At 34.9% G+C, this 25,418-nt stretch overlaps 2 protein-coding genes across 6 annotated transcripts in view; both read right to left on the reverse strand.

Moving 5' to 3' along the window:
• The window catches only part of LOC149082588 (uncharacterized), a 28,400-nt gene extending 21,372 nt beyond the window's left edge, over positions 1-7,028 (reverse strand). The window contains exon 1 of one of the 2 annotated variants that reach the window (XM_089235841.1): positions 6,630-7,028. In XM_089235841.1, the coding sequence (XP_089091967.1) occupies positions 6,630-6,915 (286 nt within the window). In that variant the 5' untranslated portion in view covers positions 6,916-7,028. Of the gene's footprint in view, positions 1-2,485; positions 2,852-6,629 lie in introns of those variants that run through there. The other variant, XM_089235840.1, reaches the window with a different exon arrangement.
• A 3,478-nt stretch (positions 7,029-10,506) lies between these two features.
• Positions 10,507-25,140, reverse strand: LOC149082589 (uncharacterized). Of its 4 annotated transcripts, none has more exons than XR_016193183.1 (2): positions 19,779-20,207; positions 10,507-10,732 (listed from the first exon to the last, which is right to left on the reverse strand). XR_016193183.1 is itself a non-coding variant. In XM_089235849.1 (2 exons), the coding sequence occupies exons 1-2, from the start codon at positions 24,724-24,726 to the stop codon at positions 10,723-10,725; spliced, it is 339 nt and encodes a 112-aa protein (XP_089091975.1). In that variant the 5' UTR covers positions 24,727-25,140; the 3' UTR covers positions 10,507-10,722. The 4 variants fall into 4 exon arrangements, 1 of the variants encoding a protein (XP_089091975.1); XR_016193184.1 differs by lacking the exon at positions 19,779-20,207 and adding an exon at positions 15,951-16,605; XR_016193182.1 differs by lacking the exon at positions 19,779-20,207 and adding an exon at positions 13,995-15,770.
• Between the last annotated feature and the right edge of the window lie 278 nt (positions 25,141-25,418).

Below are 25,418 nucleotides of genomic sequence, written 5' to 3' on the forward strand. Positions count from 1 at the left end.
GAAGAGTGGGCGTTCTTCCGACTTTTCAGCAGGTGCAAACTACGGGGTATAGGGAAAATTTTTCCATTGAGAAATCAACTCTACAAAATATCTGGGCTTGTTAGTGATAAAATGAGAGGCTTTTATGAAGATGAGATATCTCGTCAAAACCGCTTAAATGGTTAAGTGATCTGCTAATATACGGTGGTCACTTAGGCGATCTGCAAATAAGCCGCGGGTTACTGAAGTGTTCTGGGAATGTGCTGCAGGTGACTCAAATGATAAGGAACTTCACCACAGGTCACAATTTCACTGAACGTCGGAAACTTTGTAATCGTGAAATACGGCGGAAGATTATTCTACCTTGGCAGGATGAATAAAATGTCTGACTCGGAATTCGAAGTTACATGTATGTAGAAGGAAGAAAATTATTGGAAGTGACCAACGAAGAGGGCAAACTTTGGTACCCTGATACGAATTTGATGAAAGAAAAATTCAATAAAACATCGCAAATAAATGAAGAACTTTCAATCTTTTACAACTTCCCATTACCTTTATTTCAAACAATATAAGCTTAACCTTTTCAGCTTAATCCTTTAATCGGTTTTTAAAATTTTCCCGATCCGCATTATATATAACTCCCTCATAGAAAAGAAATTTCAAGTTGAAGTTAGTTGAAAGTTGCAGACCGGGTGGTTTATTGTATGTCCATGCTGTGTTGGCCTCTGACCTGGACGAGGAGGGTTCATTTTCCAAGGATGGGAAACGGAGGGAGGAAGGGAAGAAAAAAAAACTCGCTAAAATAGCGTAAAAGACGCCAGCGGAAAATACCAACCTGCTCCTTTTCCCTGCGATCTTTTTGCCGAAAGAACATAAATGGAATCGCCCATCGCGCGTGACGTTTCATGACGTAGCCAGAGGCCACCTCAGCGTGGCTATACAATAATTACGAATCTTCAATTCTTAGTTCTCTTAGAGGAATTAGCACGCAGTGGTTGGTTACCACGAGTAAAGAAGATAGTAAAACGTCACGGGGAAGGAGTTGGGGGGGGGGGGGTGGAGATTTTTCGGTACTGCGTTCCACCAAAGAACTTGCTAACTTTGATACTGCGAAACTGAAAAATCTTGCGTATGAATGAAACAATGTTTTTGATAATACGCGGTAGTATATATATAAATTCTTCACTTTATTAAATTTTTATACGTTTGGAAAATATCTGAATTTTTTGACTGTTTTTTGCGGTTTTATTTCACCGAGAGGTTGAAAGAGAAATATTGTATTTGTAAAAAAAACTATAAAGAATAGTTATCAATTATTTCTGAACAAAAAAATTAAATTCCAGTGGAAAAATCGAAATTTTTCTCTGTAAAAAAACATGGTCAAAAACTTCTTCCATTCCCCAAAATTTCACATTTCTGGTGAATGATAAATAATCATCATGTAATGAAAAGTTTTTTTTGTTTTTTTTAATGGCGAAATTCATGTCTCCGAACTTTATGTAGTCATGGATTAGTCGCAGTAAATTACCGTTTATCTATTAAAATTTAATGTTATAAATTTCATGGATTTTTTTAAAAGATCCTTTTTACATCAAAATACAGTTTTTGTCAGTTTGAAAGTACTTATCTGTTTAAAAAAATGTTACGATGAGGAAAAATAAATCAAAGATCGTCAAGAAACGAAGATGGAAGGGAGGACAAAAAAAAAGTAACTTGAGTTAATTTTACGGGTTTCGGCTTCATCGTGAATGAAGTCTTATGCACTACCTACATCACAGTAGATATCAAATTTCGACTGCAATTAAATAAATTAAAAAAGAAAAACACCGTTCAACTTAGCTTCGTAAAATAAAATTTCACCAAGTACTTTTCGGCAGCACTTCGCGGTGTAAATTTAGATAATTTAGAACGATCCAATAGTATCACGCATTCGAGTCAATGTGTAGGACCTCCTTCAGTATTCTTGCTATTCCATTTTGGTAGCAAGTATTCTTTAAGAACTTATTATTGAGGGACAAACATATAACTGGTTTATTGCTATCAATCATGAGACAGTAAATTCCTCTATTACACCTGGTATATATCTGGGAATGGAAAACTTTGTTTACAAGTGACTGAGTGCATTAATGCATCAGAAAAATTACTTTTAAAACTGGTGTCGAACTTCAGGTATAAAATCATGACCGTCTCGGTAAAAATATAAAATATAAAACAAGCCTTGGGAAAATTGAAAGTAATTTCATTACATATAATGTTCTGATCGAAGAATTAATTGTTTACTTGATTATCACTTTATAATCTTCTCACCGTCTCAGCAATAAAATCCCGGGTCCGGGACTATGCTCGAATTTCAGAATTGTGCATTTTTTTTACAGAAAATCGCATAACTTCGAAATTGCGCAACTCGGGGTGTTACTGTAACCGCATTTAAACTACGGATGGGCAATGCGTTTTTGCGGTAGGAATAATGACTGATAATAGAGATACATAAAAGCGCCATATTTACCTAGTCTCCGGCACCGCTTCGTAGTTGGATCGTACATATGTCCTGGTAAAGAACACTGCACCTTCCGGCACTTCTTCATAAACGGATCGTACGCTTGTCCCGCAATACATGTATTCGAGAATAAAGTTTTTAAAGAGTACCTGATACCTAACTTGAACGCTAATAATGAAGTCGGTCGAACACGTTCACTCGAACGCGTGACCCTATGGGATCGTTCTAACCATTTTGAATTTCTACCGAGAAGCACTACCATCTGTTCTGCTGGAAGCAGTAATGAAACAAGGATGATAAAAGAGACGAGGATATTCGAACCTCTGCTCATGATTGATGTTTTCTACTGTCTTCTTACCGAGCGAAATAATGATAGAAAATGGCGGAAACAAGTTCTCTGGTTCAAAAGGTAGACTTACAGGGGGAAAAAATATGCTATTTAATTTTCACGCGGAAAAGGGAATTCGAAAAGCAGATGCAAGACAAGTAAAATATTTTGTGAAATTCTGAAGGAAATGACATCACATCCGTGAATAAAAAAACATCCAACTGTTTTCTTTATAAACATAAAAGCAAGTTGTACATATGAGAACAAATACAAGGTGAATACTCAAGTCCGTTTCAGCTCAAATAACTCGTGAACCGTTAGGTATAGAAACATAATACAATAAGAAAAAGTATTGAAATAACATATTAATTTTTTTAGATATATTACTGTATCTATTTAGGAATACCGAATGATAACAGAACACATGATTCAAAAATCATTAGGCCTATATTTACAGAGTTTTCGGAGCCGATCTGTGGTAGGATCGTGCATACCGTATATACTCGTGTATAAGCCGAGTTTTTTTTTTTTTGAAAAATTTGTCCTTCAAATCTTTGTTTCTCAATGTTTTTTTTTTGAAAGGGGGGAGGGGACGGCTTATACAAGGACCAGTTTCTCAGGGAAAAAATATCGAACCATCGAACCCCACTCTTTACCAAATCATATAGCTACATGGCTTAAGTAAGTCTAGATTAGACGTCCGCGACGTCATTGGACGTATAGATGCGTTACTTATCAGTAGAGAGATTCTTGTAGCTATGTTCAAACCGATGATGAGAAATCCAAAGCAGAAAAAAAATCTAAAGCGTCGCTGTAGCTTTGATACCCGGTGGACAAACATCAATATTACAGCCTTCAGATGTGAGCATCAACAAGACTTTCAAAGATTATTTAAGGGGCCGTTCAAGTATTACGTCATCATCGATGGGGAGGAGGGGGTTTCCGATTTGCTGACTTTTGATGACAAGGGAGGGGGGGGGTTGGATAACGCTTACGTCATCAACCACCCTTTATGAAAATATGGGTTAATATTCAGAGGGGAAGAGCTGATGACGAAATTTTGCTGACAAGGGGGGAGGGGGTCAGACATGGCTAAAAATTTGCTTACGTAATACTTGAACGGCCCCTAAGGCATTTATGGACCGAATGGATTACTGCAATTCCGAAGGTGAAGAAATAACAAAAACGGTGCCTTAAAGAAACCTGACACTGACCTACAAGGTGAAAAATTCTGTTTACACCGAAATCATCGAATCCTTTGAAAAGTGTTGTATCAGTAACGCGATGAACGGAACTGAAGACGATAGCCTCTTTTGAAGTGACGACGGCGATGAGAGCACAGTTTACGATGGAAACGAACATGCCACAAGGTATGATGACTAGGCCTTTTCGATGTAGGGCTCGGAGAATCATAAGGAAAAATGGATCAGAAAATTCAAATCATTTTTCATTGTAACTTTTATTGCATGAATGGTACACGTTCTTCTTCTGGACTGCTTTTGGAATCCCTAATTCATATTTATCTTTACTTTTATCCTCAATTGAAGAGTTTTACCCAAAAAATTTCCCTTAGCAACTCCAATGCTTTCTACAGATATCTATTCTTCCTTCTACCAAGAGTTAACAGTTCTAATAACAAGACCTTCACATCAGCCGTTTTGCAAGTTCGCTGTTATTTTGTACTGGGTTGCAAAATGACCGTGGTGCGACAAAAATGATCGAATGAGAGATGCAAAGAAAAAAAAAAAAAGATTTTTTAGTCAATTTTTAAGAAACATTATGACAAAATATTGTAAATAAAAAATTTCAAAAAAACCCATGTAAACACAGAATCCCATTATAACGAACTCCAAGAGCCGGGAGAAATCACTTCGTTACAGAGCGCCACACATTACAAGCATTACACAGTAACAAACCTCATGTTAGCTGCACGACACGTGCATTCCAACTTGTACCGATTCGTTAAAAATTCCGCATGAGAATATAGATGAGGTTCATGTGTGGTTTAGAAGTAGTAGTAGTTTAACCCTTTCACTACCACATTATGAAAAAATGAAATGATTTTCATGCAAATATTCATTGTCATTTTGGTTCTAATTAAAGCCTAAAAACAAAACAAATATATATATTAAAAAAAATTGTTTAAGAAACAAACAGTTAATTAACCTGGAACCTGAAAGTTTCATCAGCACCATACGCTTACAATAAAAATTAAAAAATACCAACTCAAATTTGTTAAATAAGAGATAATGAACATTTATTTATTTTACCACAAAGAAATCAATAATTTGTTTTATACATTGTTATTTTTTAGGGAACATTTGCGGAAGCAGGGTGGTTTACTGCATCACACAAAACTGTAATGCTATAAACATTTTTACAGGGGGAAACATCGAGCTGAATTTTATTAATTAATAGAGCCCTGAAGTTTAGGTACTAAAAATGGTCAATGGCAAGCAAAAAGGCACTAAAATTTACTAAAAATGCTTGAAATAGGTACTAAAAAAGCATTTATAATTAAACGGCAAAGAAAAGTAACTGAAAACTAGGGTATTAAAGGTCCAAAAACTGGGTAAAATCCTGGCTGCGCTCATTGAATCTACGGTTTCAATAATATATTATAATAACTGCATCATTATATAGCCTAGTTAGTTTGATATTATCATGCCAAAGAAAAAGCGTTCGTGATCCCTCAGTGTTAGGTCGGATATCGATTAAATCGAATACTTGATATGTAGTTAGCTAACATGCAAAAAAATCAGTTCTAGCTGAAATCAAAGAATAATATATCAAAATCATAACGTTTTCAAATGGAATTATTCAAAAGAAACCTTTTTATGAATTAACTATATTTTTTTTACTATATTAAAGTAACATATTTTTCTCAAAATTTTTAAATATTGAGCTTTGTATTCGGTCGGTCTGCGTCGATTTTAGATCTCCGAAATTCTAGACCTGATTTTTACGCACCTGAAATAACTCGACATGATTGATTGCAGTTCATGGACTCTATTGCTTGAGCCCTGTCAGCTCCCATCCCGCCCTGTTGTTGTTAATGATATCAACCAATGGGATATTAGGATAGTCACCGGTCAACTAATCAACTGAAATGCTATCAACACATATATATATGGAAACAAACTTTCCTAAATTTATTCTCAGCTTTCTTATACTGTACACTGTTACTTTCGTCTAGAACTCATGCTCTTGATGCGAATTCGACGGTATTTTAATTACTATCTGAAAGCTGCGTAAAGCAGGGATGAAGTTTTTGTCACTTCTATGCCTAATACGAATTTTCCTATCTCTCAGGCACTTCTGTCTGTTTGTGTCTAATTAAAGAAGGAAGGCTTTTTGATGAAAATTAATACTATTTAAGTATAATTTTCGAGAGAGAGAGATTTTAGAAAGAGAGATTTTTTCTTTTTTGAAGTTCCCAATTTCTAAAAATATCTACTTCTGCGGAAATTTGCCTCTAAAATTCACGAATAAACATTTAAAAAAAAATATCGAAACAGGCATTTACTGCAGAGAAATCTCGAAAAAGGCATTTTTACCAAAAAGGTTTGATAATAGGCAAAAAAAACAATATATGGCATTTCGCCTGATTTTCCAAGCTCTATTAATTAAAATATTTAATAAACTGGTAATTCCACACACACTTGTGCTGTCATCTGATAATCAGAAAGTAGTTACACAACCTTTTTACACTTCAAAACACCAACACCCAACAACGTATGTAAGGGATGTTACGGTGGTGAAACAATTAATGGCACTCCAAAATACCTTCAGTAATGGAAAGGTTAAAAAAAGGGTCATAATTACCTGCTGTAAGGCACCGCCTCGCTGTGGGATTATACATATACCCCGGAAGAGCACATTCGATTTTCCGGCATCTTTTAAAAAAAGGGTCGTATGAGTAACCCGGGGTACATCGAGACTGATCCTTTAACGAAGTACTACTCGAAGAATACGTTTCGCGCTTAGGTGAAAATAAAATCCCGTATGACAGGGTAAGCCGACTATTAGGGGCATTATCGAGATGCACTTCCTTCTGTAACGAGACAACAATGATGACAGCGAGGATCAGTGATGCTGTGGAGCAGTTCATGATCAAACCTTTCCCCTGTCAGTCGAGAGAAAATTGATTTTTGTTAAGCCTAAAGCACTGTATTTCATTGGAGCTACGGAAATTGTTTTTGTTTTTACTTCTGAGTGGCAATATACTGGATGGGAAAAAACGTGGATCAAAATAAGTTCGGAAGCAGAAAAAAAATTGTTGTTGCATAAAACAGGAAAACATTTCGCTGCGAATTATAGGATTCTATAAAAATCGTCAGGAAATGATATCACGTCGAATGAAAAAAAACCAATGAGTTTAACTTTCGATCTGCTACGGGTCCATGTATTTTATACTGCACGAGCGGAAAAGGATATCCCAACACGAAGAAAGACGTGTTGATCGCATGAAAAAATTCGGGAAATGTATCGTATTCGGTTAAAATGATTCTGTAAGCAGCAGGGCCGTAGCTGAGAGTTTCTGTGAGGGGAGAAACATGATGTTGCCCCTCTGTGTGAAATCATATAACGGTAATTTTCCTCCACCTAAAATTTGCCGTCCAGTATTTATGTACATTTGCCGCTGTTACATTTTGTCTCAAGATGCAGACGTCCTCTTTTCCCTGATACATGGAATAGAAACACGGATGGCATCACCAGCAAAAACACGAAACAAGCACACCACACTGGCAACATAAATACGGACGCACAACACATTCCGACATGTACCGATTCGTTAGAAATACTTTTTTGTTGAGACACCTTATTTACCAAAAGTAAAGTATTGCACTTCATATTTATACAAATTCATTTTATCAAAATATCCTTTAGCTTGGGAACCAATTTTTTTTCCATGATCATGGAATATTTTTAAGGAATCACTACTATTGACCCAAGTAATGGTGGTGAATTTTTACATATACAAATCATCTAATTTCTATTGATTGATAATGACTTCTTTTAAAAATATATTAAATTTGTCAAACTTTCTAGTCCTAATAATATAAAAATTTTAATGAAAATTGAATTTTTAATGAAAAATTCTGAAAAGTCTTAGAATGTTTCGTCTTGGTTTCAACTTCACTAGGGTTGTCTCAATGCCAGCTTTAGTCTTAGAGGAAATATACACATGAGCAAATCTAGAGCTTGTTATGATTTTACAGATTGCTAAAAAAAAAGGAAGGGATTGAATGTAGATTAGTATCTCTGATTAGGCTGAACATATGCACGCATTTTCCAGGACAGTCCCGTTTTTTTTTTCTCCTTTCCAAATTTTTTGAAAAATTGATTGTTTTACCCATTTTTTATAGTCGAAGTTTTCTTGAAGTTGTTATTTACTTAAAAACGTTGATACACGGGTAATTTTCAATGGATTGATAGAATGCAATATTGTTATCATCGTAATAGATGTGAAATCGTAACTACAATTTTTGCCGCTCGGGGGCAAACATGATTCAGCCGCCCGAGGGAAACGTTATTTTGTCGCCACTTTGTTCCCACCTAAAATTTTCACCCTCTAAATTGTGCCTCCCAAGGCGGTTGCCCCCCCCCCTCCTCTAGTTCCGGCCTTTTATAGATGTTCCGGAAATTTCATGAATTATCGCATTTCACTTGGAAGGGTGATCACTCCGATCGACCCCCCCCCCCATAGATCCTTTACCCTTATACCTCCTCTGAGGCTCTAGTAGGGTGTTGGTTCCGTACACAGTGTGTAAAATAAAAAGATCTTCAGTACCGCATCAACCTGTAAATTCTCATTTATCCAATTTTGAAACTAATCATTTCAGCTTTCGGTCAATTTTGGTCTTTTTTTTGAAAGCGCACCTTTGATGTTTAAAAAACTTTTTAAATTTTCAGTCATTTGTGGAACGAATTAAACAAGTTCACGTAGAAACCTATGGTAAATCGTGTTGCGGCTAACGAAGATTTTGGATTACGAACTTGATTTCGGAACGAATTTATCTTCGTCAGTTGAAGTATCACTACAAATATAAAGTGAATTTAGGTTTGATGTTTTACCTCAATACTCAAACCTGCACAGCAATGATTTTTTTTTTGCCTAAGATATAGGCCGGGAGGATGTGCAACTCAAATTATGTCCAATGCATATTCGATTAGCGACAGGTTACAACAGGGGCGGCTCAACAATAAATTCACACTCGTTCGAGACATCGTTTCGGTGCCCCCACCGGTGTATATAAGTAGCACCATTAAAATTACATAGGATACTTGCACCTACGTTTCAAATTTTAAATGCCCCCCTTCTAATTTTTCTAATTAGAAGTGTACATCTACGATGCATTTTACTACCGGTTAATGCCATAGCCTGCCTATGCACTCTGTATATATTGTATATATACGTGTATATGGATTGGTACAATTTTCTCCGACACGGTGCCTCTCCTTGACAGGGGCAGTAACTGAATTGGCTAGACCTTGGTCACGTTTGGTTAAAAAAAAAAGTCACTGCTAGTGTGTTCTAGTAAAAGTTTTGCTATTTCCGAAAAATCTCATTTTTATCTCCTCTATTACATTTTGGGGAACTTATCTTCAAAAGGGAACATTTCCACTTTTTTTCGAAATGCACTTTTTAACGGTTTATGAATCTTTGGGATAAGTTCTGTCAGATTATGCAATCGGGATTATTCGAACGGAAATATTTTCGGTAAAAATTACAATGTAAAGTTAGTCGTTTCTATCAAAAAGGAGCACATATCCATCTTTTCACACACCTAGGTATTTTTCACTTCTCGATATAACGGACACCCAAGTTACCGGAAATTTTTTCCGCTAATGAAAAGTGTCCGTTAATGGAAAGTAAGATACATTGAGTCCCATCGATGTAATTCAAAATTGTGTCCGTCAGTGGAGGTGTCAACTAACGGGAGTGTATCCGTTATGGGAGGTTCTACTGTAGGATGATCGCATTTCTTATGTTAATGACCAGAGGACAGTAAAGGTACCTTCCTGGGCAAGTAAAAACCTTCTGGAATCAAGATGCGGAGTAGAAATTTCCAATTTTCCCAGACTTGACCAGCTCGAATTTTAATCAAAAGGTAAACATATTTCCACTAATTTTCTTTCAAAACGGAACATTTCCGAAATTCAAATGTGGATAACCCTCCAATGTTGACTTAAAAAAAATAATATTTGAATATCCTTCTACCATTCTTACATGTTGCCTGTTGGGCTATTTTCTACCTTTGTAAAGCAATCGTATTCCGGAGGAATTTCTTTTTTTACTTTTACTGTAAATTTAGCAAAAGTGGGAATGTTCATTTCTGGAAATAAGCTCCTCATTTATTATTTGCATATTTTTGGAATTTAATACTAGTTGTAGGGAAAATTAGATTTATGGTATATACCAAGAAATAGCATTTAATTCAGTTTTTTAGTGCGATCGATTTCATCTAAATTGATCATTTCTGACGAGTAAGACTTGGAGGAATCAGCCATTTTTAAGTTATTTGATTTACCTAAACTGAATTCAGAAAAATGTTATCTATTTTCTTGATTAAAATATACCATAAAGTAATATTACATCCATGTGCAATAACGAAAAAAGAAACATGCTTCAAAAGTTAAAATTTCATCAATCATGTCCGTAGTAATCAAACACAGAAACAGAAATGACTCTCAAAAATTAGAAAATAAATCTTTACTGTCACCAATATAATGTTTATTTTGAAGAATATATCTTCTGACTAAATTATTCATCCGAATCATGCAACGTGACGAAAAATTTATTAACATCTTGGAACTATATCAGTGAGAGCAAGTATTTTCAAATAATTCTTTCTACTGTTATCCAATGGCTTCATGAAAATCGCATAGCTATGCGTAGATTAGTTTGAATTCATCAGATATACCTGTAATAAAAATGAAAATAATATTAATATGAGAACAGATTGTGCACGCACTTATTTCCTCATAAATACCGTCTAACACAAAAAAAGTTTACGCGATGTTTAACAAAACGTGTCAAAAAGGTACAGAAATTTTATTATTTCCGAAATTAACGTAAAATATGACAAAAATATCAGCAGAAAAAGGGAAATTCAGTGATGGTGACATCTTCGTAAAATAATAATAGGGAAAATATATTAAAATTGGAATTTTTAGATTCCTCCCCCCCCCCCCCGATAGAAAAAAGGTTCGATCATAGTTAAATTTGTGTCGTTCTCTATTATAAAAAAAAAATTAAAAAAATTTATAACTTGATCCTCACGTATACCGAAAGAAATTCATTTTGTAACGATTGAATGAAAATTCGCTTAGATAACAGTTCCTGAATTTAAATAAATCATTAGCTAAAATAATCGACTTTTCACAGGACATAAAAAAAATATATAAATTATTGCTTTCTATCACCGATGTATAAGCAAATTTTCATTCAAATTTTAAAATTTCTAGCTTTGAAGCCGAAATCCTTTTTGAAAAATAGAGAAAAGCAGAAATTTTATAAGATGACATTCTGAATAAAAATTCCATTTTTTTCTCCATTTCGTGGAAGTGCTGCTATCACAGACAAATTGAACTTTATTTTTCCAATATTTATTCTTTAATTTTTACTCTTATTTTGAAATCAACTGTAGAATATTATTATTTCTTTAATTTATTAAAAAAATTTTATTAATTCATATTTTCCGGATCATCATGAAATACAGTCAAACCTCGTTAATGAGTCACTCTTCGGAGAGCAAAACTATGACTTAGTAAGCGGGGTGACTCGTTAAACGGAGTAAGCCATAGCTGTGCAAATTCCTACCTGAGGACAATTATAACTTCCAAAAAGTGACCCGGTAAGCGGAGTGACTTGTTAACCGGATGACGCACTAACGAGGTTTGACTGTACTCCGTACACCTAAATATTATACTAATGAAGGGAAAATGAATTTGTCATTAAAGTTTATTGCCAAAACATACATATATTGACAATTCTTTGATGGCGACGGGAGGAAGTTTTTATTAGATAACATTACTGAGCATCCTTGTATATAATCTAACACAGTTCTGCATGACTTCCAAAACAAATCGACTGCATAATAATAATATTTAATACAACAAATAGATTTATTGGATAAAAATGCAGCATTTTGAAGAGTCTTACATAGCATTATGTGCATTGTTTACAGCATCGAGACAATTTTTTTTATGTAGAGAAAACTGGTTGAGATTCGTTGATTATTTTCACTAAGTTATTACGTTAAATTTTAAAGTAGGACTAAAAACATATAAAGGATGGGTTTTTTCCTATTCCTGATTGTGAAATAATAATTTGCGACGCAAACAGGATCAGGACTAGATCAAATGAATTTTACGAAAATGCATCATTCAGCAAGCAAAGTTTACTTTAATGGAAACATTGTCGAAAATTGTAGCCCTAGCGCATTCATCTCTTTCTGGATATCAAACTTGAAGAAAAACTTATTTCAAAAAATAAAATTAGAATGTGTTGAAGAAAGGTAGAACTTCATTATATAACGTACAAACAGGGCAAAGTTTGTCAGTTTTAACGAAAGTCCGGTTTATTAACAAATAATTCTTATAGATGCGTAATGCAACAGGGTGAGCATCAATTAAAGTATAGTAGTTATCTATAAAAGTGTTTATTATACATAAAATAAAAAGTCATCAATGTAGGCAGGGGCGTCGGAAGTGTTTCGAACCTGTGGGTGCCCGTCTTGAGATTCATGTAGGAAATTTCGATTTTTGAATCGATTCTGTGGGTGCTCGGACCCGTTCTACAAACTTCCGTGGGTGCTCGAGCACCCACAGCACCCTCTGGTCCGACGCCACTGAATGTAGGTTTGATTCAAAAAGATGTGTGCGCGCGTATACACTGCATCAGTCTTAATTTTTCCGACTAGCGAGCAGTACGAGTCATGCAGCGCATCCATGATTGATTTGAAATGTTTTTTAAACAAATTAATACTTTTTAAATGCTTAAAGTGGATTTTAAACTCGTCAGATAAAAATAAGCATAATTTATTATATAGATAAAAAATAAGCATTCATATATTCTTGATTATTACTATTACATTTTTTTAACTGTCCTTTATAATGGGGTTCTATTGTATTCAATGTGTCGGTTCATATAAATACGGGAACTTTATAATTTGAAACTTATGATGTATTCGAAAATACTTCATTATTTTACTACCGGAAAGAATTAGACTATCCGCGTTTGAAATGGAAAATGCTAGCAGATTAACACTCTCACCGGCATTGACGAGATAACTTGCTTTGTCTAGGGAGCTTTTTATTCCAGCAAATGACAAACTCTGATATTTTGTAAAGCTGATTTTTTTTTTCTCAATGGGAAACATTTTTCTATCCCTATCTTTGCATCTGTTTAAAATCAGAAGGGAGCCTATTTCACAAAAAAAAAAGACATTTTTCAGGTTATTTATCGATTTCTCCTTTGTTACAGAAACGGTTGAAAGATGATGCTGAACTGAACAAACCAAGCACGACCATACTCTGTCACATTAACGATGTAAGCTCAATGCCCCGGAGGGTGCAGTCATGTCGAAAACAAAATTCCGGTCGGTGAAGACAAAAAAAAAGAAAAATCAAACAAAAACATTATAACAGAAAATAACAATATTTTAACTACTTGCGTAAAACATCACAGAGCCTTGCAAGGCTCAGTCCAAAATGGTATCAGCAACGAGGAGGGAACGACCCACGCGGGCACGCAGTAAGGTAGAAGAAAAGCCGGTGTTATTAATTTATTCCACTGAAAACAAATTAATATAATTACCGTGATTAGACGATTCAAAGAAAAAAATATTATTTAATGGCAGTCGACGAAAAAAAATGCTCAATTTTGTTTCCTAAAAAAATATTATATTATATATTATTAATTATTAGTTTGTCCTTTTCGTGATATATTGGGTTGTTGTATTATGTTTATATTATTAAGTTTATATTTGACATCCATATTTTTATGGGCATCTTTTTCAGCCAAGTAGCACTGAGCAATCCGCTTGTTGTGAGTCTTGATTTGCATCATTATTATTATTTATTTATTTATTATTATTTTATTTAATTATTATTATTTTATTTTATTATTATATTTTATTTACTATCTTTCTTTTTAGAATTAAGATAAAACGGCATATTCACCCGGAAACTCCTAGGCATCGATTCGATATATAGAAGCGTATACTGTATGTCCATGTGGTCATCCACGACATGATTTAACAAAGCACCGAAGAGAGTATGGGCGACCTCCGCGATGTGGCTTCCTCGTACCTTGTCCATATTTTGGTCTTTGAGGAGAACGTTTCATCCTAACGATTCGTTTATCAGTAAAAATTGTCTCGCTACCACCAATAAATAGTGCTTTCCGTTGTTCCAAATGAGAGCCCAAAGAAGCAACGACCGCATCTGATAACGATGGTTTCGGTTTGCACGAAACTAATACCGCCGATGACAGCAACACAACGCAAACGATGAGAACGGTTAAAAGTGCAAAGGCACTGTAATTTCTCGCGGTCACCATCTCTGCTGATGTCTATTTCAGGAAGAGGACTAAACGTTTTTAACGCGGCGATATAGTAAGGTGAAACCTGTGTCTATGAAGAAAGCAGTACCTCTACACATGAGAAAGGGAGAGAATTCCTAGCTTCTTTTCTTTACCTTGTAGAAACGAGTTCTCTTCGCTGTTTACATAGAGAAGTGAAACAAATTTCAACGATCGAGAGTGCGAAAAAAAACAAGAAAAAAAAACCACTTCTTGATAACGGTTACTAAAAACTCTGTTGCTCCATTTTTCCCTAAAACAGCATACGTAAAACTAAAAATTTATCTTGAATTGAGGAAAAACGGCAGATTTTTTTTCAGAAACTCTCCAGCATCCATTCGATCTTTCGTCTTTGTATATCCATGATTTAACAAAGCATCGTTCTTTCAAATGATAGCCAGAAGAATCATCGACTGTGCCCGATATCGAAGTTATCAGTTTAGAACGATAGAACTATAGAACCACCGACAACAGCATGAAAACACAAGCGATTAGAACGGCGAGAAATGCTGAAGCTCTGTAATTTCTCTTGGTTGCCATCTCTTGTGATGGCTATTCCGGAAAGATGAATGTACTTTTTCTGAACGCTATGATTTATATCTAATAGAAATGCGTTTAAGGGGCAAATCTCCCTCTATTTATAATTACAGTAGGTAGCACCTCATCTCCATATTTACTCCTAGTTCCTCTTTATGACCCTGAATAAACGAGTTCTTTACCATGGATTCGAATACATCGAAAGTAAAATAAAACTAGAGTATTCAAAATGTAATGAATTACAATAGAGGAGACTTGATAATAAACATTTACCAAAACTTATGCTCTAATTGTTTGCTTCGTCATAAAAATAGAAACTTGTCCTAAATTGAGGAAATAACGGTAGATTTACCCAGAAACACTCCAGCATCAATTCGATTATATAATCAAGTGGTCATCTCCGCCATGATCTAAAAGTGCACCGAAGGGAATATGAGCGGCCTTTCTTATGTGGCTTTTTCCTCCAGAATTTGGTCTTTGAGGAGAACTTTTCATTCTAACGATTCGTTTAATCTGTGTAAAAAACTCGTTAACACCAGTTAATAATGCTTTCCGTTGTTCCAAATAAGAGCCAAAAGAATCAACACTTTTGTGTCATAACAAATGCTTTCTGTTTTCACGAAACTAGTACCACCGATGACAACAGCAAAACACAAATGATTACACTACTCAGAATTACTGTAGTAGCGTAGTTACTCGTGGTAGTAATCTCTTATTATGTCTATTTCAGAAAGAAACGGATAACTTTTCCAACGTATGATAATATCTAATATGAAGGTGACAGAAATCAGCACCTTTTTATCTATAAAGTAGATAGTGCCTCCGCACTTACTCCCAGATTCTTTTTATTTGGATAATCAATGGGTTTTATGAAAATAATTATAATAATAAAGGACTTGATAAAAAAACAGTCACTCAACTAATATGCTCTGATTTTTCTTTTCTTTCTTCTTTTTAAAAAAACATGTAAAACCAGACATTTATCTTCAATCGAAAAAAAAAACCCCGATAAATTTTACCTAAAAATTGTCCGGTATCAGATCGGTCTTTCAAGGTTTACGTAGTGTATCGATGTGGTTATCCCCGGCATGATCTAAGAAAACAGCTAAGAGAATATGGACGGCCTCCTTTAGGTGGTGTCTTCCTCCTTCTTCCTCCATATTTTGGTCTTTGAGGAGAACGTTCCATTCTAACTGTTCGTTTATCTGTATAAATAATCGCGTTACCACCAATAAATGGCACTTGCCGTTGTTCTAAATGCGAGCCAGAAGAATCACCGACTGCGTCTGATAACGAAGGTTTCGGTTTGCACGAAACTAATACCACCGATGACAGTAACAAAACGTAAACGATTAGAACGGCAAGAAATGCTGGAGCACTGTTGTTGTTTGTCGTGGTTGCCATCTCTTCCGATGTCTACTTTAGAAAGGGCGGAATAACTTTCTGAATATACGATAATATCTAATAGAAATGCAACGGAAATCTGTATATCTACCGATAAAGTTGGTAGCTTTTCCTCCTAACTTCCAAGAAACGAGTTCTTTTCGTGAATTTGCTTACATCGGAAATGAAATAAAACTCGATCAGTAAAAGTGGGGAAAAAAAGAAGGTTGGGTCAGATCAATTGGGTCAGTTATTGATCAATTTATAATCGTTGTTCGAAATTTTTAGTTGAGTTAATCATTCCGATTTAATTTCGGTTCATATTTTCATTGAAATTTTGTAAATTAGGTTGATTTATTTGATGAAACCAATTAGATATATTGCATAATATTTCTATGCATAAAATTTTCTATTAAATGACGACAAGAAAAGAGAGAAAAGTGTTTAATAAATACTTTCATATTTACTTTTTCAGCATCGTGAAATGCAAGTCGATTCAACGAAAACTGGTGATGACTTTAATTTCATATTGGGTTTGATGAGAGTTTTAGGAGACGAGGCCGAAATTTATTGTCTCCAATGGGAACAACAGTTTTCGTATTCCGGAAAGCATGGGTTTACGTCTTACATTTATGAGCAAAAGCACGCCTTAGATATTTTCTTACAGTATCTAACGGAATTTTTAATTATATAAATACAGGGTGATTATAATTAAAGTTTCCGTAGTAGTTTTTTCTCAAAAACTGCTTATCCGAATGCAGCGAAATTTTTAGGATATCTTAATGAGACCATGGGAAAGAGATATGTGAAATATACAAGAATGGTTCAATTTTCGACCACCAGATGAAAAAGGATCACTTCTTTATTGAATTTTTATAGTTTTTCATGGTCCATAAGGCGTATATAAAACTATGAATACGTCTACTAGAATGGGCGCTACATGGGTCTTACGCTATATGGTCCATGGGGAAGAAGAAAAATTCAATAAAAAAGCACCAATTTTTCATCTGATGGTTGAAAATTGAACTATTTTTTTTATTTCATAAATATTTCTCCCATGGTAACATTAAAATATACTAATAATAATACTAATTTGGCTGTGCTCGGATAAGCAGTTTGTGAGAAAAACTACTCAAAATAGGGGAAACTATTTTTTTAATAACGTGATCCTCATGTATTTCCCAAGGGATCAACATAATCCGTCCAGAGAATTTGTTAGTTTCAGTAAATATCCATGTGCCCGAACCGGGATTCGAACCCAGACCACAGTGAGAGGCTAGCTCCCTAACCACTCAACTGCCAGGCGGCAAAAAACTTACTTAGGATCAGGCTATATATATATATATATATATATACATATTTATATGTATATACTAAATTGCTTCAAGAGTGCGGTCTTTTGATTCCACATTTTTTCATATCTGAAGAATAGGGGCGAGAAATAAATAAAATATATTTTTATAGCATCCTCTAATATTTGTTACCAATACTACGTTTGTTACAAATGGTTGGCATTTGAAAATAATCTATTACTCAGACGATTGATAGATCAAAATTTTTCGATTAATTAGTTAAAAATTTCATCGATTCCCGGCCTCTAAAGAAATATATATATTACTTGATAAAAATTACCAAACCGATGCTCTCTATTGTTTTCCTTATAGAACATAACTAAAAACCGAAAACTTGCTTTTAATATACTTGAATTTTAGAAGAAAAAAAATTTACCCAGAAGCTCTTCCGTATCGATTCGATCTTTCGCCGTATATACCGTGCATCCAAGTTGTCATCCGCGGCATGATTTGAAAAAGCATCCCAGAGAATATGCGCGACCTTTAATATGGATAGGGGTCATCCACTTCCTTCGTCCTTTGTGACTTCGTCTTTGAGGTGAACGTTTCACCCGCAAGACTCGTTTACCTGTATAAAAAATATCACTACTGTCAATGGATGGTGCCTTCCACTGTTCCAAGAGCGAGCCAAAAGAATCAGCAACTCCATCTGATAACAAAAGCTTCGATTTGCCTGAAACAAGTCTTACTACTGACAACAATAAACCACAAACGATTAGCACAGTGAGAAATTTTGAGGCACTGTAGTTTCCCATGGTTGTCGTATCTTATGGTAGATACATACTTGAGGAAAAGGGATAATTTTTTTGACTGCTACGATAACCTCATATAATGAAAGTGAGGTTGTGGAAACATCGGAAGAAGAACGGGTCCTCAGCACTTCATTACTTCCAAAAGAGTTATTTTTATGGATTTTAGGCTGACAGAAAAATATGTGAAAGAAAAGGAGCTCATAGACTGACAAACGATTGAGAAAAATCAACGACTCATTAAAAAAAATGATTATGTAAAACACAGTTTCTACGTGATTTCCTCAACTTTTTTATCAACAGTCAAACTGTTCAGCGTACATCGAACCAAACGATGGAAAAAGCATGATGTGGAAGGGGAAACAGGAAAACTAAAATTTCTTCGAAATGATGCGATATATCCGCTGAAAACATCTTAATGCTTCTAAAAATTTCCATCGATTACTTAAATACAGAAAAAAACAAAAAACAATAGAGTGATTCTAAAGAAATCGGTATATCACGTTTATTAAGGGGAAAAAAAGCAGAACATCCAAAAAATATTGCAATCGCGAATACCTGTACCAAACTTTATGGATCTTGTTTATGATTGATTCCGTAAAAATACCGCGTAACGTGAATGGAATTCAACGTAAGTAAGATCACAAACGAAAAAAGCAAATACATGGAAAAGTACAAGTTCCCAATGCATTTCGGCAGACTATGGGTGCCGTTTACAGAAGAAAAATGTAACTACTATCACGCTGACAGAGGATCCCACTTGGGCTGCTTACCACAGCTCAACTCCCGGTTGCTCAGCGGAAAAAATACATCTGTTCATTCACGCCAAACGTCGTGGTCAGAATGAAGGCCTTACCATTCGTTTATTCCGACTACGAAGACATGTAACGTTTAGAAGACCCAACGTTTGACGTGAACAGACGTATTTTTTTTCGCTGATCTACCGGGAGTAAAGATTTGGTTGCCAATCCAAGTGGAATACCCAGTCAGCATGACAGTAGTTATATTTTTCCTTTAAAGACCACACCTATAGTGTGTCGAAATGCATTAGGAATTTTTTACTTCTCCATTGATTTGTTATTTCGTTGTTGATTTCTGAGTATGTCTCAAAATCCAACAGATCTTTAAAACTATGTCACATTTTTGATTTTAATCCTGAAAATGAGCTTCCAAATTACACTCCAGGTCAAATTTCGCCGGTTGGGATTTCTTAAATTGACTTTTAGATCACTTTATAGTCGTTTGAAATCATTTGAAGCCAGGTTTACCTGCAACTGATCCTCAAAACGCAGCTTTCAAAGCAATCTTTCGATATTAAATCCACATACATTTTTCGAGACCTGTATGACACAATTACACTTACCTTTAATTTTTTCGAACGCATCCTCTCGATGGATGCCTTTTGTATCCACGAAGACACGGCATTGGACTACGTTGTCTTTTCTGTCTATGATTGTGTTTAACGACCTTGGGATTCCCGCTTCTACCGTTTACGAGAAGTGTTATCCCTTGCTCCTTCTTGAAATCAACTGAGACCACGGGTCCCGTAATGTAAGAAATATTCGAATTTCCAGTAACTATTTCTACCGAAAACATCAACGGAATAATGACGATAACAGCGGCGAGAACTGCGTAGTTTCTGAAACAGCTCATGGTGAATCTTTTCTGTGGTCTGCTAGCAAGAGAAATGATTGATCCTGGTATCCAAATGGGGAAGGGGGGGGAGGGGTATTAATGTAAAGAGCTTGAAAAAACCAGTTTCCTCAAACCGAAAATAAACTCTTCAACTGAAGCTGACGTTTATAAAACTCTTGGTCATACATGTTGGTTAAAACGAAAATATCTTACATGTGTACTACAGAGGAAATACGTGATCAAGCAATTATACGTACATGAGAAGAGAAGCTGCAGCAACCTGTTTCTGAATTAGAACAACTTATTATTGCTATTTAAAAAGCAAAATCGAAGAAAAATAATGAGAAGAGATCATTCAAATTTACCAGATCACCTTTTGATCATTATAATTTACATTTTCAGGAAAAAAAAAGCCAAAAAACTTTGGATAAATGTTTAATAAAAAGTCAAATTTAATTTTATATATCGTTCGATCTCTCTTCTTTCAGTTTTTGATTCTTAAGTTTTTATTCATTAGCTTTCATTCGTTCTCATTTCTAAATTCACGTCTTGTTGTTTTGATCGATTTCATTCATTTTTATTTAAGTATTTCTTTTCCTCACATGTATTTGTTTGTCAATTGTCTTTCCTTTTCTTCCATCACTTTTTATGTTTTCTTTCGTCAATTATTCTTCAATCTTTATTTCTCGTTTTTCCCTTTTTTTCTAGTTTTTCTCATCGGTTGAGCTTCATCATCATTCACTGTTTATCGCATTCATCAGTAATTCACATTTAAATTCATCGACATTTCATCGTTATTTTTATTCATTTTATCCTTCGTCTTCATTCGAATTATCTTTCCACTCGAAATCGGTAACTTATCTTTCATTCGAAATCAATAACTTAGCTTTCATTCGAAATTGGTAATTTATTCTTCATCCGAAATCTGTAATTTACTCTTCCATTCCGAATCGGTAATTTATCGAATTTATGCGAAATCGGTAATTCGTCTTTCATGCGAAATCGGTAATTCGTCTTTCATGCGAAATCGGTAATTCGTCTTTCATGCGAAATCGGTAATTCGTCTTTCATGCGAAATCGGTAATTCGTCTTTCATGCGAAATCGGTAATTCGTCTTTCATGCGAAATCGGTAATTCGTCTTTCATGCGAAATCGGTAATTTATCAATCAATTTTTCAATTAGCAACATTTCAATTATTAATTCATCTTTCTTTTCAACCATCAATTTATCTTTCATTTCAACCATCAATTTATCTTTCATTTCAGTCATCAATTTATCTCTCTCTCTTTCATTTCAATTATTAATTCACATTCATCAATTCCTTTTTCTTCTCTTTCGTTTCAATTCTCATGAAATCTCTTCTTCTCACCATAGTTATAATTTTCGCACGAACAAATATTCATTATATATTTTTTCAATCTTTAAAATTTATAATTACATTAAACAGTTTTCCACAAGTTTCATCGATCACAGATTTCCGTTTTTAATTTTCCAATTTGATTTCTTATTGCAATATTCAAATTTTAATTTTCTTTAAAAACGCTTATTATTAAAATCAAGGTTAAAATGGTTCAGATGAATTACTTTTCATGAATATTTGTGATCAATATACTGTGCGTGATCACTTCACAAATTAGTCAGCAAATGCAGCACGGAAAAAAAAAATCCCTGTACGTGTACGAAATTCTACTGAAAATATATTGACACACCCCCCCGTATGTCGATACCCTTTAAAATGATAATCGACAGTATATGACGATATTACTCTCCGGTCCCATGGGATCTATATATTTAATTTGTAACAATATAAATCCTGTTTTTTTCTGATAATTTTCTCCGATCTCTTGAGCATCATGTATATCAAATCGTTTTCACTTGAAAACAATGGCAATAGAACGGAACTCAAAATAAATGAACACCGTATACAGGGTGTTCTGTAAGTGCTAATGCGGCCTGTAGCTCATCAACCTTCCGTGGTAGAAATATGATTCCAATTTAAAAAAGATGTTTAGAAGACGTTCAAAAATTACCCTGTACCAGTTTTGAGAGTGAAAATACAGTTTCAAAAAATAAAAAAAAAATCTAAATTTTTATACGGTACACCCTTGTCCTCTAAATTATCATTTAATTATTTTTCGTCGCACCATGGTCATTTTTTGCACACGAGGGTTAGACCGGGACCTACAATTTATTACCGATTCCGAACGGCAGCCTTATTTTAATATTCACCAAGAGGTTGGTGCACGACCCCCCCCCCTCAATGTGGGACTCCCTGCGGTAGCAATCTTTTACTGCGTTCATGTCACCGTTTATGTTGTACCCCGGTGTCAGGAAAGTTCCTGACAAGGACGAACAGGGTATCGAACTCGCGACACTTCTAAACATCCTTTGGTACTTCAGGCGAGTATCGACCTGGGCTACCGCGCCCATGAATCAAAGCGCCCCCAACATGTAAATTATCAAACAATACAATTAGGATTTTATTTGAGGGGGTTGAATTGATATCCACTACGGGGGGTATATGACAGCAGAAAGATTGGGAAACACGAACACTTGTTTACAGTGTATAGTTGCTTAGTGAAGAAATTACCCAACCAGTTTAACAGTGACAAGTATATTACAGATTTTTGTTGGCTTAGTTTTGGAATTTACACTACAAGCAAAGAGAGGGGAAAATAAAGTAAAACAAATTAGTGAAAAAAAAATTAATTTTTTGAAATCAAAATTATTTTCATTCAAAATTTAAAGAATTGTGGGTGTACCGAGTATAAAAAGAACAAAAATTGATATTAAAAAAAACCCACAAAATATTTCATGGTAATGCTAGTTATTCATAATGTTTAGAATGCTTTATTTCATTTTTTTAGAGGCTCCTAACATGAAGGTTCGAATAAGAAATCAGAAAATGACAGATCAGTTCATTAAGTGAGTGTATGTACAGGGTGTTCTGGAAATGCTTATGCGGCCTACATCTCATCAACCGTCAGTCGTAGAGGTGTGATTCCAGTTTATAAAATGCTCAAAACGCGTTCAAAAATTACTTTTTACCAATTTTGAGAGTGAAAATACAGTGTGAAACAAAATAAAAAAAAAATCTAAATTTTTACGGCTATCCTGTCTTCTAACTTCCAGTAAGAAAGTTGCTGCTCTGTCTCTATTGCGGCCAAAAAAAATCCAAGTTTCTAAGTGAAATATTCGCTGAGATATTCCAATCGAAAATTCTCAGAAAACTTGGGAAAGAACAGCATAGACGAGAGAGAAGAGCATTGTCTCTTGGTTTTTGCCGTTCTTTCATATCATTTCCCTGATATTTGAATTCAAATATCTTAACGAATATTGCACTTAGAAACTGATTTTTTTTTCTGTTCGCTTCAGAAGGACAGAGCAACAACTCATAAAAATTAATATTCCCCCCCCCCCTACAAAGTACTACATAGGTTTAGAAACACTGCTATAGACCATCTGATCTATCATCTACGCGGATTATCATCTGTCGCCATCATAGCAGTATGGTGACGGTAAAGAAAATAAATAATAATCCACAAAAATATCGTGAAATTAATTAAAGCAGCGGTTGCATCATTAGGAGAAATATTTGAATGTCCATAAACTATTACGCTGCAAACAGCAACGAAAAAACAAACTGACCTACTGTCTCGAATTAGCAAGGTCAGGGGGAGACTAAAAAAGCTCATGGTAGATTCTTCCTTTCTGTTGCCTCTAGAGAACATGATTGCTCTTGATACGGGGTTGCTTGTATCAAAGTCTAGAACACTATTTTTTTTTTTTGCAACTCGAAGGTTAAACTAGTTTCTTCAATTGTACGTAAGACTTCATAATTGTACACTCGTACTTGGAGTACATTGTATACGGTAAGAGGTATGGAATAAGATAGGCACATAAATGTTGCGGTGATATTTCGAAAACTCTATACAAACTATCAGTCTGATCTCGAAAATTAAAATAGATTGCTCGTTTACCGAGAAATATAAGTGTCTATTGGCACTTATTAACTTGAATTGCAATGCCGCATGGAAAAATACTATGTACTTTCTATTGAAGAGATCTTTACTTCTTAGATGATAGGGAACTCAATTTTTTCTCATGAGAGTTTAAATTCGCAACCAATTTCATTGTGAAGATATATATTCATGCCAAAATGTTTAGTCTGTCTCTTCTTTACAGACACCTACGTGTCTTTGAAAGAGCGTGTGGAACACTAAGAAAACAAAGAAAAAAACTTCAAAATTCTTTCTGTGCAAAAATTGTAATATGCCTCCAAGAAGTCTGAAATTTTGTCCAAAAATTCGTATATTTAATGTTGGTAATGAAAAGTTGATACTTACCCAGACAACCTCCGACATCTTCCAGATCTTTTGTGATACATGTAACCCCTGCAACACTTTCTCTCGGATGGTCTGTTGCAAATGCATGCATTAGTCGCGAGGCAAGCTAAAGAGTATGAGATACCTTTCCGATTGATAATGACGGGTGGTCGCGATTGTTTACTGATGAATACTCCAAATGGATGCCTTTCCCCGACAGGTAATTCTTCATTTAACGGATACATCGACAACCAATTGTTCGGCTTGCATAATACAAGTTCAAAATTCAACAACAAAGATATCCCAACGATAAGGGTAGCCACCGTCGTTATAGCGGTGGTAAAACTCATGACGGAATCGAATCCTATACTGTATCTACTGCTGGGTAAGGTTCTGTCCTTGCGCAATTGTTTTCGCTACCAAGGGTATTCCAAACGAGTTTCTCAAAGTTCCATCAACTCTTCTGCTTGGGGAGAAATTCGCCAGAGAATGGAATAACTTCACCGAGGGAAATCTATAATTTGCGTTTCACATTCTTATTCTCATCATTACTTTTTTAATGCGTGTGTTGCATACAATACAGGAAACCCTGACACATAATCAATTTTTTGACATCGGGGGCTTAACGACAAGAAATTTCAATGTCTCACGACGTCATTATTTCGTCATAAGTGTCTACGAATAATCTTCTTTTTCCTAAATCGAAAGAGACTACGACTTAAAATGGACGTATAAATAAAGGAAGAAACTCTGCATACCAAAAGAATTTAAGCACCTGCGTTTGTCGAAGAGAGAAAAATGATGTTATTTCACAGCGCAAGTGTAATCGGGAAACAATTTCTGATGCCCAAGGGGATTCTTCCATATACAGAGAATAGCTAATGGTAAAAAAATTAACAAAAAGAACAAAGAAACTACGCAACCAGTTTCCGGTCAAAAGTCGTCGTCAATGTCAAGGATATTAACTTTGGAAAATAAGTAATCTATATTCAGTTTTTCAAAAGTAAAACAAAATAATACCGGATATGCAAGTTTTATACGT

Source organism: Pholcus phalangioides, unplaced genomic scaffold (assembly GCF_987345545.1).
Source record: "Pholcus phalangioides strain wild (caught in Gottingen) unplaced genomic scaffold, Ppha-v1.0 ptg000009l_1, whole genome shotgun sequence".
NCBI lineage: Eukaryota > Metazoa > Arthropoda > Arachnida > Araneae > Pholcidae > Pholcus > Pholcus phalangioides.